The sequence below is a fragment of the Tenrec ecaudatus genome, chromosome 9, assembly GCF_050624435.1.
Source record: "Tenrec ecaudatus isolate mTenEca1 chromosome 9, mTenEca1.hap1, whole genome shotgun sequence".
Classification (NCBI taxonomy): domain Eukaryota; kingdom Metazoa; phylum Chordata; class Mammalia; order Afrosoricida; family Tenrecidae; genus Tenrec; species Tenrec ecaudatus.
This window is the reverse complement of record NC_134538.1, coordinates 153,887,801-153,905,486: the sequence shown is the minus strand read 5'-3', so window position 1 is coordinate 153,905,486 and position 17,686 is coordinate 153,887,801. Positions and strand designations below refer to the sequence as shown.

Sequence of the window (17,686 nt, the reverse complement as noted above, 5' to 3'; positions counted from 1 at the left end):
ACTTGAACCAAAGGCCAGGGACGCCGTAGGCCCTGCCCGTGGGGCAGCAGTTTTTGGCTTCTTCTCCCACCAGGGCGTTTTGGCTTTAAGTTAAGAGGAGTATTTCTGGTCTTTTAATCTGCTTTGGATGTGTTTAAGGCGAAGTCCAATTCATCCAGGGAGGTTTCCTAATTCGGTCCCTTTGATGGGACCAATGAGAATGCTGTACAAGCCTACAACTAGGAAATCTCTAGGGGAGGGGTCCTCAAACTTTTTAAACAGGGGCCAGTTCACTGTCCTTCAGACCCATTGGAGGGCCGGACTATGGTTTTAAAAAAACTATGAACAAATCCTTATGCACACTGCACATATCTTATTTTGAAGCAAAAAAAACAAATGGGGCAAAAACACCTGGCGGGCCAGATAAATGTCCTCAGTGGGCTGCATGTGGCCCACGGGCTGTAGTTTGAGGACCCCTGCTCTAGTGCCTGGATCACCAAAGATGGAAAATAAATTTGTGCAAAAATGCATGATTGGCAACATTATACAGGGCAGATTCACCCATGGCGTCGTGGGATGGGGTGGGGGGATCCATACAAGTAATTAAAAAAAAACAAACAGTTTTAGTAGTATTTCATCCACACGTCACACAATCCAATAATTTAATCATATCAAGAAGAGTTGTATAAGTATCACCACAGTCAACTCTGGAACATTTTCTTCCTTGTGCTCATTGTTATTCATGTATTTTTTTCTAATTGTGGCAAAAATATACCCAACAAAACGTTCTCCAATTCCACAACTTCTACATTGTATAATTCCATGCCGTTGATTGTACTCTTCATGTTGCACAACCATTATCGATATCCTATTCCACCACCATTAACAGAAATCAATGCCCCCTAAGCAACAGCTTTTCTGCTTTCCCCCTGGTGACAGTTGGTCAAGCTGGGTTTCCGTTTCCCCTTTTTTAGTGGTTTTCTTGGCATAGTCACATATCATGCATTTCCATGGTTAAATCGCCTTTAGAATGAGTTGTACGTACATCATCACAATCAGATCGAGGGCTCCCTGCCCCCTCCTGCATTCAGTGTTCACTCCCCAATTCCTCTCATCCTTCCCACTCCCCACACCTACCTCCAATAAACCATTGTATCAGTTATTGTCTCTGTGCCTCCATTCCTGCTGTGCTTTACAGCCTGGGAAACCCCAAACAATAAAAAAACAAAAACAAAACAGCCAGAAGAAAATGATCTTATTATTATCATAAGCAAGACATATTTGAGCCTGGAGCAAATTCAGGTTGGGTCAAGAGGGAGGTCAACTGATCAAGTGTGATATCGATCCACCATAATCAAATGTACAATACTAGCTGTCTGATTGTAAAGCTGTTCGAGTCCCTCATCTGTGGCCAGAGTGAATGTGCTAGACTAGAGGCTTAATCTGACTCGATGCTCTGCAGATGGATTTTGGGCTCCCGCTGTCCACCATAGCCTTGTACAAATGGGGTGTTCACAACTTAAACTCTGATGCTTCTCCCTTCGTCATATTTAAATTTTGTCATTGTCATCTTTGGATCCCACGGGCTGGTATGCTTCCTCCATGTGGACTTAGCTGATGCTTCACTTAGGTGGCTGCTTGTTTGAATACAAGCCTCTAAGATCCCAGATATGGTTCCAATTGATAGCCGGGCATCATCTGCTTCCTTCACCACCTTATCTTCAGTGATCATTTCATGAAGATGAGTATTGAGCAGGGCCATGTTGTAAGAACTGACTAAAAAGTTTTCAGCCATCAGAAGTAACACCAAGGAATAATGAGTGTCTTTTTGAAGGGCAGGTTGGCCTTCCCTAGTGTGTCCTCGTGTACACTGGAAGTGTACACGAGTGACATCACCTCAGTGAGAGAGATACCACCCACCCGCTTCTGCTTCTAGTCATGAATTGCCACAGACATTCACTGAACACCCTTGTAGCAGAGTCTACAAAATCAAGTGTGTGGTGGGATCACGTTATATGGTAGGAATGATTTGGTCCTCTCCCACCAAATGAAACATCGACTTAGCTGAGGTGAGATCTCTTCAGAAGAACTGGGGTTTAAGTTGTTCAAATAAGGGAGTGACAAATGAATTATAAGCATGAGACAGATGCATTATAACATTGATGAAATAATGACAAGACCTCCCCTAGCCCCAAATGACTAATCTGATTTTTTTCCCCTTCAAAATTGTTCCTTTAAGCAGACTCTTCTTCTGTAGGGCTCAAGCAGGGCAATCACTTTGGGAAGAGCTTACAAGATTGCTCGAGGGTCTTGTGACTGAGGCAGTCAGAGAATGGCCAGGTGGCCTCCTGGGCAGTCCGGGGAAGGCGATCTCCATCAGGGACACACCCAGGCCAAGTACTGAGAGCGATGGCTCCTGCCTGGGCTGGCTGGAGAGGGTGGAGGGCATCCACTTCTAAGGTGCTCTGCTGGAGGGCAAGGGTAGAAGGAATTCCATGGAAGCTTAACTGCTCTGGAGACTCTGCGAATGGATTTTGGGTTTCCACAGTTCTTCACAGCCTTCTGCAAAAGTGGTGCTCCGAATTTACGCTCCTTAGGAGCATTTGCAAGACCTGCTATGGTTTTTAGACAGTTTGGCCACCTGGCTCGGGACACAGCATTTGTCTCACTTTGGCCTGACCTTCAGATTTGGGATTGAAGGGTACCTACTACCACATGAGACATTTCTTCAAAGTTTCCAGAGATCCTATGGGACACTGTAGCTATTCATATATATAATATATATTCATATATATATACAATTTCAGTTGGAAAGTACTTTTATTGTCTTTGAAATGGTCTGGCAGTCAATGTAGAAATCATAAAAGTTGTGAAGATAGCTGATGGTGCCCGGCTATCAAAAGATACAGCATCTGCGGTCTTAAAGGCTTGAAGGTGAACAAGCGGCCATCTAGCTCAGAAACAACAAAGCCCACATGGAAGAAGCACACCAGCCTGTGTGATCATGAGGTGCCAAAGGGATCAGGTATGAGGCATCAAAGAACAAAAAATCATATCATTGACTGCACACCTCCATGATACGATCGCTGAAGACAAATGGGTACATAAGCAAATGTGGTGAAGAAAGCTGATGGTGCCCGGCTATCAAAAGATACAGCATCTGGGGTCTTAAAGGCTTGAAGGTGAACAAGCGGCCATCTAGCTCAGAAGCAACAAAGCCCACACCAGCCTGTGCGATCAGCCTGTGCGAAGTGGCGAAGGGATCAGGTATCAGGCATCATCAGAACAAAAAGTCATATCATTGTGAATGAGGGGGGGAGTGCGGAATGGAGACCCAAAGCCCATCTGTAGGCCACTGGACATCCCGTAACAGAAGGGTCTTGGGAAGGAGACAAGCCAGTCAGGGTGTGATGTAGCAACAATGAAACATACAACTTTCCTCTAGTTCCTAAATGTTTCCTCCTCCCCACTATCATGATCCCAATTCTACCTTACAAATCTGGCTAGACCGAAGGATGTGCACTGATACAGATAGGTATTGGAAACACAGGGAATCCAGGGCGGATGATCCCTTCAGGACTAGTGGTGTGAGTGGTGATACTGAGAAGGTGGAGGGAGGGTGGGTTGGAAAGGGGGAACCGATTACAAGGATCTACATGTGACCTCCTCTCTGGGGACAGACAACAGAAGAGTGGGTGAATGGAGACATCGGGCAGGGCAAGATATGACAAAATAATAATTTATAAATTATCAAGGGTTCATGAAGGAGGAAGGGAGCAGGGAGGGAGGGGAAAAATGAGGAACTGATGCCAGGGGCTTGGGTGGAGAGCAAATGTTTTGAGGCTGATGAAGGCAATGAATGTCCAAATGTGCTTTAAACAATTGGTGTATGGATGGATTGTGATAAGAGTTGTATGAGGCCCCAATAAAACGATTTAAAAATTTAAAAAAAAGAAATCATGAAAGTTGCTCTCTCACAATTTTACAAATTACAGAAAAAATTACTTTCCTCCTTCTGCATAGAAATCTCACTCTTGAATCAGACTGGGTTCCTCCGAGGCTGACACCCTGGCAGGAGGAGGGGGCCAAGGGGACCATGGCTGGCTGGGCACAGGCTCTTCCTCCTTATGTTAAGCCACCAGCCTGCTACATCCCGCCCCCCCCTCCCACCACCCCAGGGAAGCTCCATGCACAGTGCTGGCAGACCTGTCTCTGTCTGCCAGCCCAGCAACCCCAAGGGCCTGGGGGCCAGGCAGGCTGCCACGAGGGCCACTTCCTGAGGAGCACAGGAGGGCCAGCCCCCAGCTCAGATCCCTTTCTAGAAAAACAGTCAGGCTAGTGGCCAAATGGTGCCCTCTGTTTAGATACCCTTCTTCCTTCACCCCACAAAGCCTGCTTTGTCAGAAAGCTCTCCCCCAAAATGAAAAAACAAAACACCAACCCTTGATTCCATTGGCAGCTGCAAAGAGCAGTTGATGTTTTTTTTACAAAGAGATGTTAAGTTCAGGTTTTCTTGTTTTAACCACATGGCTGAAGGTCTTCCTTTCTCAGCCGTGGTTTGGGGAGTGGCAGGGGCAGAGCTGGAACAAAAGGCTGTTTCTGTTAATTGGAGAAAACTGTGAACGTGCTCTGTGTGCACACACAAAGGCCGATGGAACTCAAAAGCAAGCCCATTGATATTTGTAGAGAAACACGACTGTTCCTCCTGGCTGTCTCCGTGAAAACAAGGCAGTCCCCTAGCAGGTTATGGTCCCCACACTGTCCTCAAGGAAGGAGGGGGGAGCAATTGAGCCGAACAGCATCTTGGGAGTGTTGGATCTTTGGGATATCGTCAATCCTTGGGATTGACTCTTGCATGAGAAATGATGACCACAAGCAGTCCCTGGAGAAGGGGCACCCTGCTTGGTAAAGCGGAGGGGCAATACAAAGGGAGAAGGCCACCTACGAGGTCGATGGATGGACACGGTGGCTGCAACAATGGGCTCAAACCTAACGCTTATGAAGATGGTGCCGGATCAGGTGGGTGATTCATTCTGGTGGGCAATTTAGAAAGTCCCAGGGAGGAGGAGGGGCGTCAGCCCCCTGCATGTGAACAAAAGACATTCAAGCCCGTGGAGAACCAACTGCATGCTGGCTTTTGACCGACTCGTGCGTGCGACACAAGGAAAGGCGCTGGGAGCCTTCCCCCAGACCGGGCATTTCCAGAAGGTCCACAGTGTATTGCACGGTGCAGGCCCGGTAAGGGCTGGCCGGCTCGTTGAAGAGCGTCTCCAGAGGAACGCTTCTTCTTGCGCTCTTGAACAACCATGTGGTTAGCTGCGGCTGAGTCGGTTCCAAGTCACAGGGACTCTCTATGTGCAACTGAACGACCCACTGTCCAGCCCTGCCCCGTCCACACAGTTTGTTCCTATGTGGGCTCGTTGTCAGCCACGGTGCCAACCCGTCCCTCCTCCCTTTCGCTGCCCCTCTGCTTTACCAAGCACGATGTCCTTCTCTCGGGACTGGTCTCTCCTGGCAGCACGTCCAAAGTACGTGAGACCAAGTCTCGCCCTTCTGGCCTCTAAGGAGCCTCTCTCTGGCTGTTGGTTCTTTCAAACGTCCTTGGGACTTTCGATGTTCTTCGCCAGCCCCATCATTAGAGTGCATTGATTCTTCTCTGGCCAACGGTATACATCCTAAATTGTGTGCTACTCTTCCTGAGCAAGGAGATGGGCACTGGATAGCTGTCCAAAAGGATGAAGCATGCCAGGCTCTCCACTTACACACCCCAAAGCTTGAGGCTGCCGGCAGACATGCTCCTTTCCACCGCGAAGGGAGCCCGTGCTCAACCGTGTCCGCACAACTCACACCACACACGTTCCAGCAGGTCTGACCTCACAGAGCAGCCCCGAAATGACACCCCAGGGCAGGGATGCTCCCGAGAGAGGTGACATCGTGGACCAAGGTTGCCGAGAGCAGGGGATGGTGCTGAGACTTTCAGACTTCTCGAGACTTCTTCCCCCCTTCTGCTCGCGGCCCTAACAAGAGTCTCACTTGGAGAAAGAGGTAAGCCTACACCTTCTCTGTGCCACACACTGTGATAGAGCTTAAATTCTTACCTGCCGGACTGCTAACTACACGGTCGGCAGTGTGATACCACCAGCCATGCCGAGTGAGAAAGATGGGGCTTTCTACTCCCATAAAGAGTTAGGCTCAGAAACCCACCGAGGCAGGGCTACCTTGTCGTACAGGGTTGCCAGGAGCCAGCCTCAAGGTAATGGCAGTGAATTTCAAAAAGCCAAACCCATGGCCCCGGAGTTGATTCTGACCGACAATGGCCCCTTCTCTCTTCGGAGGAGAGTGTGGAGGTTTTGAGCTGCTGACCTTGAAGGTCAAAGCCCAATGGGTAACCACTATGCCAGCAGGGCACCGAGTGGCGGTGCATTTAGTTTTGGGTTTTATTTTGAATGTTTCAGAAGGCTGTGCATTTTTGGAAGTCCTAAATCCACCTTGAGTCTCCACACAGATTCAACCTCCATTGATGTCTTCCGGGCCATTTAGCTGGCAACATCAGTAACCTTGCCCACGGGCAGAGTACATTAGAAAGTTAACACTGTTCTCCTAGCCAGTCCAGAGAGCCCTTCAGGATTTGCCTGGGTGTGCACTTGGTGGAGCTTTGGGCATTGGGTCTGCGAGATCACGAGTATGTCCTGACTGCCGTGGGCAGAGGGCCTGCAACCGATCCTTATGTTAGCTTCTAGCTAACATAGTCCACTTGTCCCAATCATGGTCCCGTTCCTGTCTCTGTCGTCCGCCTGCAACCGTGATGTTTTGATCTGCTGCCAACCATGCTTTTGTGACGATTCCCTTGTGCTCCCAGGTCCTCTTAAGCGCTCTTATTTCTATAAATCCTTGGACACCATTATGACCTCGTGGCAGTGGCCCCTCCTTAGTTGGATGGAGTAGCTCTGTCTTATTTTTGCCATGTTTAAGACTTAATAAATATGTTTCTATAATTTACCTTTGAATTTGGAGATCTGTTTCTCTATAAGAACACCAAGCTTGTGAGTTGGAATCAACTCTGTGGCGCTCAAAAGCAATCATAATAAAAACTGTCGAACTCATTTATACAGCGAACAAAAAAAATAGAACACAAAACTATCTATCAGGAAAGAGGGCTTATCACCCCCCACTGTCTACCTCTGGCCAGGGGGATGAACAGCAGAAATGTGGGTGAAGGGAGACAGCACAGGGTGTCAGACATGAAAATAAAAATAATTTGTAATTTATCAAGGGGTCATGAGGGTGGGAAGGGAAAAAGAGGAGCTGATACCAAGGGCTCAAGCAGAAATGAAATGGTTTGAAAATGATGATGGCATCATATATACAAATGTGCTTGATACAATTGATGCATGAATTGTTATGAGCTGAAAGAGCCCCAATAAAATGATTTATTTAAAAAATAATAAGAGGGCTACCAACTAAAACTCAAAAAAGGAAGCCCAGCCTACTCCAGGAATCTTGCAATGATTAGACACAGTTCAAGTGCCTTCTCAGGCGGTGCCATAGACTGCCCAGGGTCTCCAGAGCCAAGAGAGAACCCCCACTGCAATTTTGCAGCAAAGCCAGTCACCCAATTCTCTAAGTTTGCCAGGTTTGGCTCTGTCTGTCGTTTAGGATTGGGCTCTTTTGAATATGAATACACTTCTGAGGACCTAGAAGAAGCTGTTGGATGAAGACTCGGTGTCTACCAGAACAATGAGATGATGTTCAGAGACACCACCTCCACCCCAGGAGAATACATCTGCAAGCTGCAAGAAATGATTTTAACCCCGAACATCTGTCGACAGATAAGACTTAGGCTTCTCACCACAGTATCCAGGAGAGAAGGGATGGCGCTCCGGCCCAGCTCAGGGCCAAAGCAGATCATAAGCCTGACAGGACCATGAGAGCGGCTTGTGGACTCCTTCAACAGAAGGGGAGAGGCTAGCCTGCAGAAGCATTGGTGGTGCTTCTGTAAACAATCTGAAGGAGAAAACAATGGGATCAACGGTTCCAGGGGGACATGGGAGGTGGGGAGGTGGGGAAAAGGAAGTGGTGTTAACAAACCCAGGAAACGGGAGCAACAAGTGATCCAAAATCAGTGGTGAGGAGAGTGTAAGAGGCCTGGTAGGGCTTGATCAAGGGTAATTGTATTAATCTGGGTACTTTGGAGAAACAAATCTACAGTAACTCATGTATAAGAGAGAGTTTTATATTAAAGTTAAATGCTCATCAAGAAAACATCCCAACCCACTGCTGCCCAAGCCCACAAGTCCAACATTAACCCATATGTCCAACACCAATTCACAAAGTCCTCCTCCATCTCACAAAACAGACGTAATGACGCCGACTGCAGGAGGAAAGCTGAGTCAGTGAGTGTGTAAGCATCTCAGTGCTGGCAGGGGTCTCCACATGGCTGCTCCAGCACCCAGGGCTGCATCAGGGTAGGTCCATGTTGCTTCTTCTTGGGAATATCTTGCAGGAAGTCAGCCTTGCCAGCTGAAGCAGGGAACTGCTAAAGCAGCTGCACCATCACAAAGCAAGAGACCCGAGAACTAGAAAAACGAGGCTCACCGAGCCATTTATCCCTCCGCCCTTCCATTAACCCCACGTGTGTTTATCGGCCTGGTTGGCACAATAAACTAACTACCTCAGGAATAAAACTGAGAGGAATTGCTGAAACCTAAATGAAGGCTGAGCATGATAGTGGGACGAGAGGAAAGGAAAAGGAAATAGAGGAAAGAACTAGGAGGCAAAGGGCATTTATAGAGGTCTAAATATAGGCATGTAAATATATTTATATATGACGATGGGGAAATAGATCTATGTACAAATATTTATAGGTTTAGTATTAAGGTAGCAGATGGACCGTGCTTGGGTTTGGATTTGTGGCAGGTCCAATCCATGGTCCTCTCAGAGTGTCCTATGCGAAAGCAAACTATCACCCCGAACCATTGCCTGGCTTTACCCTGTGGCTTGGGCTTCAGGCACTGAAGTGGGTTACACTGTGAAAAAAAAAAAAAAAAAGTAACAGATGGACATTGGATCTCTACTCAAGTACTCCCTCAATGCAAGAACACTTTGTTCTATTAAACTGGCATTCCATGATGCTCACCTTCCCGACACAACCACTGAAGACAAAGTGGGTGAATAAGCAAATATAGTGAAGAAAGCTGATGGTGCCCGCCTATCAAAAGATAAAGCGTCTGGGGTCTAGGGAAGGTGGGGTAAAAAGGGGGAACTGATTACAAGGAACTATGTATAACCTCCTCCCTGGGGGACGGACAACAGAAAAGTGGGTGAATAGAGACGTCAGACAGCGTAAGATATGAAAAAATAATAATTATTTATAAATTATCAGGGTTCATGAGGAAGGGGGGAGCAGGGAGGGAGGGGAATAAATGAGGAGTTGATACCAAGGGCTCAAGTAGAAAGCAAATGTTTTGAGAATGATCATGGCAACAAATGTACAAATTTGCTTATCTATGGATTATGATAAAAGTTGTCTGAGCCCCCAATAAAATTATTTTTTTTAAAGTGCTTCTGAAGGGGACCATTTCCCCAGGTTCGGCTTCCTTTGTCTATCCAGAATAACAATAGGCGTGTGTTAGTTGCAAAAGTTCCCCAGGGACAGTGGCCGCGTGAGCGCTAAGACTTACAGTGGGATTTCCCTCCCCTTGAAAGCTGCAATCACTGGAAACGAATGTAACCCAGGACCAGGTACTTCCTCTTGCCTGGTTCAGAACCAGCACTGCCCCCAAAGCAGGCTCACCTGGAGCCCCTGTGAATTAGTATTCAGGAAACCTTCCTTTAACTGGATGGATGGAGTTGGGGAAAAACAATTGTGACCCTGGTGCTTTAATTAAAAGGAGAAAATCAGGAGTCCTTGTAGTCCCTTATTAACCATTGGGTTTCCAGTATGATGCTCTCATTTCCTAGAGACCAGACCCCTCCAGTCGGCTCTGAGACAGGACGAGGTCCTAGAGTCCAGCAAACCCGGAGATTAACTCGGCCCCAAGTGGACTGTCCTGTCAGTGTTTCCCTCACTGAAGCTCACGGTACTTAAGTCCTGGGTACATGACACCTCCGTAAAGAGGGCTCCCCGTGGGGGAGAAGAGGAGGAGCCAGCACCCATTGCTGTGACTCCCTAATCCTGTTCTCTGATATGGGACGGGAAGGATTTGTTTTGCAAAGACCCACCATGAATGTGGAAAAATACCTGATCTTATCTCCTTTATCTTGCAGGGCCTGGCTCCCTAAGGTCTTGTTCGAACTGCACTCTACCTTGGGAGCGGGTGGAAAGCTCACAGAAGGTTGAAGACACCCTGACCCTGCCCTGAGAGGTTTCTAACACGGCACCGGTGGCACCAGTCAGTTGAGCGGTTCGGAGGGGCCCAGGGCTCCAAGGTTGATGTCCGTTTCAGCACTTGTCCCCCTGCCTGGTCCACCCTGTGGATTCTCAAACACCTTCTCACTGCTCCAACCCAGCAGGAAGTAGCCTCATGATTACAACACCCCGTTTCCCAAGATTGGGAATTCTGAAGAGAAAAGAGAGGGAACTAGAGCCCCATGGGGCTCCCCAGGACCGCTGGGGCTCCATGCCCTTTGCTCTCCTCTGGTCAGTCTTGAGATTCTGTTAGAATTTGTGCTCGATTGACAAACCTTGGCTGTTTCTCCTTAGAAGTTGGAAACGGACCCACCTCCATTTGAAGGACAAAATTCGGCCATGCTCCTAGCAGCTGGAATGTGGACAAGCCCCACGAGGCAGGAGAAGAAGCGGAGAACCAGACCAGCCCATCTCAAACCTCCTTGCTCCAGAAGATTCCCAGGCCCACAAACCTTGCCTAGAAAACACCCCATTGACCTGTGGTTTCGGGAAGCAGATTTTCACAGAATCCACTCTTGTCTCCTTGGTAGGGGTCTCAAAGCAAACAATCTCGCTGCCACTGAGCCCATTCTGATTCATAACAACCCGTGAGGAGGAAGTCAAACTGCGCCTGTGGGTTTCTGAGGCTGCCAGTCTTTACGGGAGCAGCCAGCCTCATCTTTCTCCCACAACATCGCAAGAGGATTCGAACCCTTGCACTTCTAGTTAGCAGCTCAGAACGATTTTCGCTGTCTCTTCTGCCCTGTCCCGTGAGTTGGCTTACTCTCAAGAGACTCCCCGAATCACCCGAGTCTCCTGGGCAGGTTTAAGGCAGCATAAAACAGCAAAACACATGCATCTTTGAGACCCTGCACCCATGAATTTCCACCGAGACACCAGCTGCAGCTTTTGGGTCTAAACTCTCCTGGGTCCTGGGACCACAGGCCTTTCTAACACACCGAGCATTTCCATGCAGTCCCTTCCCGAGTTCTGCCCAGAGGCGCCCTGGGTGATGATGCTGGCACCAGTGGGGGGAGAGGAAGAGAGAGCCGAGGTGGTGGGCAGTAATCCTTTCCTGAAAGCGGGGGTGGAGAAGACCACAGGAACTGCAAAGGCCAGTTCTCCTCTGTCATTGCCGAACTATGGACCTTGGAGAAGCGAGCTCCTCTCTCTAGACAGCAGGCTCCGGGGCCACCGGGCCACTGGGCTACTGGCAGGCAGGTACTTACCGCAGGAAGCCGGCGAGGACCCCCGATGAGCAGAGGAGCAGCATCTGCCACGCCCGTTGGTCTTCGTCCTCTCTGACTTTTAAATGTCAGGCCCCAAACCAGGGGACAGGCAGTGGGAACCCCCCACCAGAGAGCCCAGAGTGCCTAAGTAAACGGCTCTGAACTTTGTTAATTTCTGCTGATGTCATCGTCAGCTGATTTCACTTTCATTTCAGCGAGCTGGCCGCCACTTCCAGAAAGGAATGTAAACAACTTCTGTCTGTTCCTGAACACACACGGAACTGCACCCTTGCTAGAGCCCCCAGGCCGAGCTTTGAAGAACCAGGTAAGGGCTTTTTATTGGTTCTACCACCCGTGATTGGGGACAGGGGACACTTAGAATGTGCAAAGGTGCAGATAAGCAGAGCCAGAGTAACCTTCCGAAGGGTTTCTCAAGGTCATCTGGTCCACCCTTCCTCTGGTTCCCTCCCACTCATTCCCTGGGGGGTGGGGGGAGCATGCTACTTGTCCTTTCTCTTCAGAAGTCTGGTGTGTGTGTGTGTGTGTGTGTGTGTGTGTGTGTGTGTGTGTGTGTGACAGAGACAGAGACACACACACAGAGACAGCGAGAACCTGCCTGCCCCCTGTGTTGTTTTCACTGGTGGTCAGGGCCAGGGCCCTGACTGGGGGGGTGGTGGTGGCCACATCTCTTATATTTAAAAATAAGAGCTGAAGGAAGCTTTTATTTTGCAGGCCAGATTCGGAACAGGATGTGAATGGCGGTAGATCTTTGCCGATGTGTCAAGTCTGAGAATGCCAGGCCGGTGTTCGCCTGAGTCTTGTCGACTGTGGGGATCGCCACCCGCCTTGTGCGGAATGGAATTTCTAGAGCGCCTCATTGTCCTCGTACACCGTGTTCCCACAAAACCAGGGGAGGCTGCGGCGGTTGAAAATCAGGAATGGTGTCACGTGTCAGGGGTGTAGGCCTTCACCATTCTAATTCATTCTGCAGCCAAGAAGCTGGCCTGTACCAAGGAGAACGCGGCATCAGGATTGGAGGAAGGCTCATTAGCGATCATCCTTGCTGTCATCACGAAGGGCTTGAAGCGCTTATTGATAAGCTATAGCTTATCAGTATGGATCACAGTCTAGCAAAGAAAACTAAATCCCCCCTGCCCCCCATCCAACGGACCAACAGACGACGTCATGACTAGTGGAGAAAGATGGGTCTTGCTAAGGATCTGTTTTGCTTGCACCCACAATCCCTGTCCATGGGAGCGTCAGCCAGGAAATCAAGCCATGGCATCACACGGGGCAGATCTGTTAAAGTATTCAACCAGCACCTGCCCGCCCAAAGTCACGGTATTTTCCATCACCTCACACGCATACCAAAGCGGGCCGATGAACCAGGAAGACGGAAGAAAAGCCAGGATGTTGGAACCACAGGGCTGGCTGAGAACAATGAGTATAGAATGTGCTTTAGAGCCGAGGGCAGTGAGACTTCACCTCCTCTCCTTTGGGCAGGTCATCGGAAGGGACCTGTCAGCCTTGTGATGAAAGAGGAAGGCTGTCAGCTCGATGGAGTGACATCGTGGCTGCAAAGATGGGGCTCAGACACAGCCATGACCTTGGAGGTGGTTCAGGGTCCATACTGAGTGGAATAGACTTGACAGCACCTAACAATAACAAAACAACAACAACAAAACAGTTTCGCAGTCGCAGGGGTTCTCAGTCAGAAGTGAAAGTTGCTTCTTTGGCTCACTGCGCATGTCATTGCCAGCTGGTGAAGGCAGTAGAAAATTACCTCATCCTGTGTGAAACTCAGTCCGAATTTCTGCTGAAAACTCAGCCTGGACCGAGGCGTGCCAGCTCTAGAAGACCACAGGAGAATCGAGGCATTTGAAATCTGGTGAGGGGGAAGAACATTGCAAGTCCCATGGCCTTCCCAAAGAATCAACACATCTGTCTTGGATGAAGTCTAGCCAAATGCTCCTTAGAAGGGAGGGTGGGGAGGCTTTGTCACACACACTCTGGACACGTGACCAGGAGAGCCCAGTCCCTAGAGAAGAGCATCATCTTGGTAGAGGGGCAGCAGCGGTCACTCGGAGTCAGGACGGACTCGATGGCACTTGGCAACACCAGATCTAGGAGGAGGAGATGTACTGGGGAGGAGCGGCCGTGGTCTGGGGGCTCTGCTGACACCAAAGCATCAGTTTTCTCCCGGGCACACTGGAACTTGGTACTTAGAAAATGGAACACTTAGAGGGGTTTAGGAGAGGAGATGGGTCAGTCAGGGTGCAAGGTAGTACCGACGAAGAGCACAGCTTTCTCCCAGATCCTGGATGCTTCCTCCCCCCAACTACCATGATCCAAATTCTACCTTGCAGGGCTGGATAGGGCAGAGGTTGTACACTGGTACATATGAGGGTGTGAGGGGCGATGCTGGGAGAGTGGAGGGTGAGTGGGTTGGAAAGGGGGAACTGATTACAAGGATCCACATGTGACCTCCTCCCTGGGAGATGGACGGCAGAGAAGGGGGGAAAGGGAGACTCCGGATAGAGCAAGATATGACAAAATAACGATGTATAAATTACAAAGGGCACATGAGGGAGGGGGGAGCGGGGAGGGAGGGGAAAAAAAGAGGACCTGATGCAAAGGGCTTAAGTGGAGAACAAATGCTTTGAGAATGATTGGGGCAGGGAATGTAGGGATGTGCTTTATACAATTGATGTATGTATATGTATGGATTGTGATAAGAGTTGTATGAGTCCCTAATAAAATGTAAAAAAAGAAAAGGGAAAAAAAAAGAAAGAAAAGAAAATGATTAGGGCAAAGAATGTACAGATGTGCTTTATACAATTGATGTATGTATATGTATGGACTGTGATAAGAGTTGTATGAGCCCCTAATAAAACGTTTAAAACAAAACAAACAAACAAAAAAAGAAAATGGAACACTTGAAAAATTGCTGCCAAGAAGTTGATTCCGACGCATGGTAACCCCGTAGGACAGGGTAGAACTACCCCTGTGCGTTTCTGAGATGGTAACTCTTGATGGGAGTGGAAAGCCTTATCATTCTTCCGTGGAGTGGCTGGTGGCTTCGAATTGCCGACCTTTTGGATTGCAGTCCAACATGTAACCGCTATGCCTCCAGTCCTCCTACTAATAAAAATCATTGCTCTAAAACCCGGATGCTGGGGCGTGAAGCAATACAGAAAGGAATGTGTGTTTTAATACCTCTGTCCAGTTATAAGGACCTAGCTCAAAGACTCAGATACAGAGACTTGTGCGCGCCTTGATGACAGTGTTTCTGGGTCTCACACATTTCCGGGGTGTAGTCTACCCCCTTTTTTATCACTTGTGTTGGAGGGACTTTTCCTTCTCTGACAAGAGACCCCTCAAATCTCCCCTCCTCTGCTTCCAAAGGCAAATCCAATCATTTGTGTTAGCCGAGTCTTTAGGCAGTTACCATGGTTTACGGGCACTCCTTGAGTTTTCCGTGTGAGGCTGAATCCACCGACTTCCAAGGGCGTAAGCCAAAGCTCTCGTCTTTCTTCCTGGTCCCATGCTTCTCAGGTGCCTACCGTCTGTCCTTCCTTTCAACATTTGCATTACTCTGCTTTCTTGCCACAATGCTTTGTTTACCTGAAGATGAGAAGTGCCTTTCAGTGTTTTTCCTTAATACCTTTACCTTACATCCGTGCTTGACCTTCTGTTACAGACATTCTGGATATGCATCTTCCTCTAAAGCATGCTTAGTTGTGCGCTGGAGGAGTTTGCTGATGGGATACCTTTGCCCTTGCGGTTGACTTTTACCTCCTTAGGATGCTCTAGTACCCGGTTGGCTGGTCTTCCTGGGGGGAGGGGGTGTCTCCATGGAATGTCTGGGATTTTCACCAAACTCTCAAGTCTCTGGGTGGATTGGAGCTTTGTGGTCTACTCAGGACTCTTCCTTGATATGCCCCGACTTGTACATGAGATCAGCCTTGTGCTGTCCGCCATCTTTTCAAAAGCAACCATCTTATGTGTTGTGTCCCTTTGTAGAGGTACTTGAGAGGGAGGGGAAGGCGTCCTGGTGGTGATGTCAGTTGAATGTTGGACTGCTAACAAGGTCGGTAGTTCAAACTCGCCAGCTGATCTGAGCGAGAAAGATGAGGTGATCTCTGTCTATAAAGACTTACAGCCGTGGGATCCCTATGTGCGGTGGCTATGAGTTGATACCAACTAGATGGTAGTGGGATTGTTTTGTTGTTGTTGAGAAGAGGGAGGGTTGGTCCATGAGCTGGCACTTCTTAAATGATGGAAATGGAGATCCTCATGCATTTTAAAACATAATATTTTTCCTGATAATAAAATTCACTGTCTCTGAAGCGAACACAGACATGTAAAGGAAATCAAAGCCGTCCGTAGTCTGATTACCAAGAGGTAATTGTGAAGCCCAAAGAAGCTCTAACTTTGATTTCAACCAACTCTTGGAACACGTTCCATGAAGGCAAACCAGGACGGGCTTGGGTGGTTCCAGAGACAGGATTTCACTGGCTCCGAGACCACCAGAACAGATGTTAGAAACTCAGAGGAAACAAGAGACCGGCTAGATGGATGGGACACATGGCAAGGTTGGGTTTGAGAATTCTGAGAGGAAAATAAATACTCCAAGGCTTTCTGGAATTCCTCAAACGACAGGTTTCCTAATAAAGACATTGGATTCCACAAGGTGTGGTCCACCGAGCTGTCTACTCCTGAAGCACACTCCGGTACTAGTTCCAGGACACATTTCATAATAGGATTGGGACTGAATGAGGACGTTAGATGATGATTCTGGCATTGGCATCTTCATCCTTCTTCTAAGCTTAGGCTCTTAGCTCTCAGAGAAAGACCAGATTGGGAACCCGTGAGGGCGAGCTATATTATGGGACCCTTGAAGGAAAGACACATGGCTGGGTATGGGAATTCTATGATCAGAGGAAGCAACTTGAATGGCGGGACAGGTTTTGGTCACTGAGGCTGTGGAGAGAGAGCAGATAGGAGCGGAAAGCATCCATGTTGGCATCCAGTGGGCCCTGTGGGTGCTGTGGGGTCAGAGCAGTATGATTATGGCAACTAGACACTCCTGGCTAGGAGATGGAGGCAACCCTGTCAATCAAGTCACAGCCTGACGACACCTCCTTCATGTCCTAAGTCTTTGTGTGCAAGCACAATGAACAGAGACCGTCTAGCTCTGCCCTCTGCCGTCCTGCCCGCTAGGACTCTGCTGGCCCAGGAGGGGCGGCCCCGTGTGGGCCACCTGATCCAGAGAGGTGTCGGTGCCCTGCCGTGTTTCCACCAACCTCGGATCCATGCGACTCTGCATCCACTGGCCTGCGATCCTCCTGCTTCCTGTTGCCCCACTGGCCTGCGACTTTGGCTTGCATTGGACTTGGGGCTTGAGCTGGACCGGGCTGAGGTGCCTTCTTTGGATGTAAGACTCCTGGTTGATATAAAGCTGCTCCTTCTGCATTTGAGTGTCGCTGGACTTGTTTCTCTAGTCAACCCAGCCTCACACGGACAGGTTTCATACACTCTCTGAGCTTCAGGCCTTCCCCGTGCGACTTACATCGGAGGTTTGCCGGAGTAGAGCATACTGTCATGCAGTGGGGGAGGTTTCTTCCACTTCCCTTAGTCTGGGATTTGGCCCATTTTATTCTGCTGGCCCTTTCTGAGTAACCACACCCACTGCTGACAGGTCCATTCCAACTCTCAGACCCTCTAGGACAGAGGAGACCTGCCCCTCAGAGTTTTCCAAGGCTGCAAATCTCAGAAGGATCTTCCTTCGGCAGAGCAGCTGGTGGGTTTGAACCACCTATCTTTGGGTTAGCAAGCCAGGTCTCTAGTCCTGGTGCCACCAGGGAGCCTCCATCTATGGTGAACAGGTTGCAACCAGGCAGATGTAAACAGTAAAGTGCAACGTTTACAGTGATGAGGAACCAGAATTCTTCCAGAGACAGTGCAACCCGAGGGTGTTCTGGTAGCTAACGGACTACCTCGGCAGGGGGCGCATCGGGGCTCCGCGGACACCATGCCTTAGGCAGCAGCTTGGGGGTCGCATTCAGACAGAGATCTCATGGTGTGGAGC

General features: G+C 49.0%; 1 protein-coding gene, 1 long non-coding RNA gene and 1 other non-coding gene across 3 annotated transcripts in view; 2 read left to right on the top strand and 1 right to left on the bottom strand.

Moving 5' to 3' along the window:
- Nucleotides 1-11,986, bottom strand: part of TMEM140 (transmembrane protein 140) — a 33,819-nt gene extending 21,833 nt beyond the window's left edge. The window contains exon 1 of the mRNA XM_075558701.1: nucleotides 11,596-11,986. Coding sequence (XP_075414816.1) covers nucleotides 11,596-11,639 — 44 coding nt within the window. The 5' untranslated portion in view covers nucleotides 11,640-11,986. The remainder of the gene's footprint in view (nucleotides 1-11,595) is intronic.
- On the top strand, nucleotides 8,873-9,010 carry LOC142457596 (small nucleolar RNA SNORA42/SNORA80 family). Its single transcript, XR_012786301.1, has one exon. It is a non-coding gene; the product is annotated as a small nucleolar RNA SNORA42/SNORA80 family (small nucleolar RNA).
- Nucleotides 11,411-17,034, top strand: LOC142457331 (uncharacterized). The gene is made up of 3 exons (XR_012786133.1): nucleotides 11,411-11,587; nucleotides 11,811-11,920; nucleotides 12,328-17,034. It is a non-coding gene; the product is annotated as an uncharacterized LOC142457331 (long non-coding RNA).
- Nucleotides 17,035-17,686: the final 652 nt, after the last annotated feature.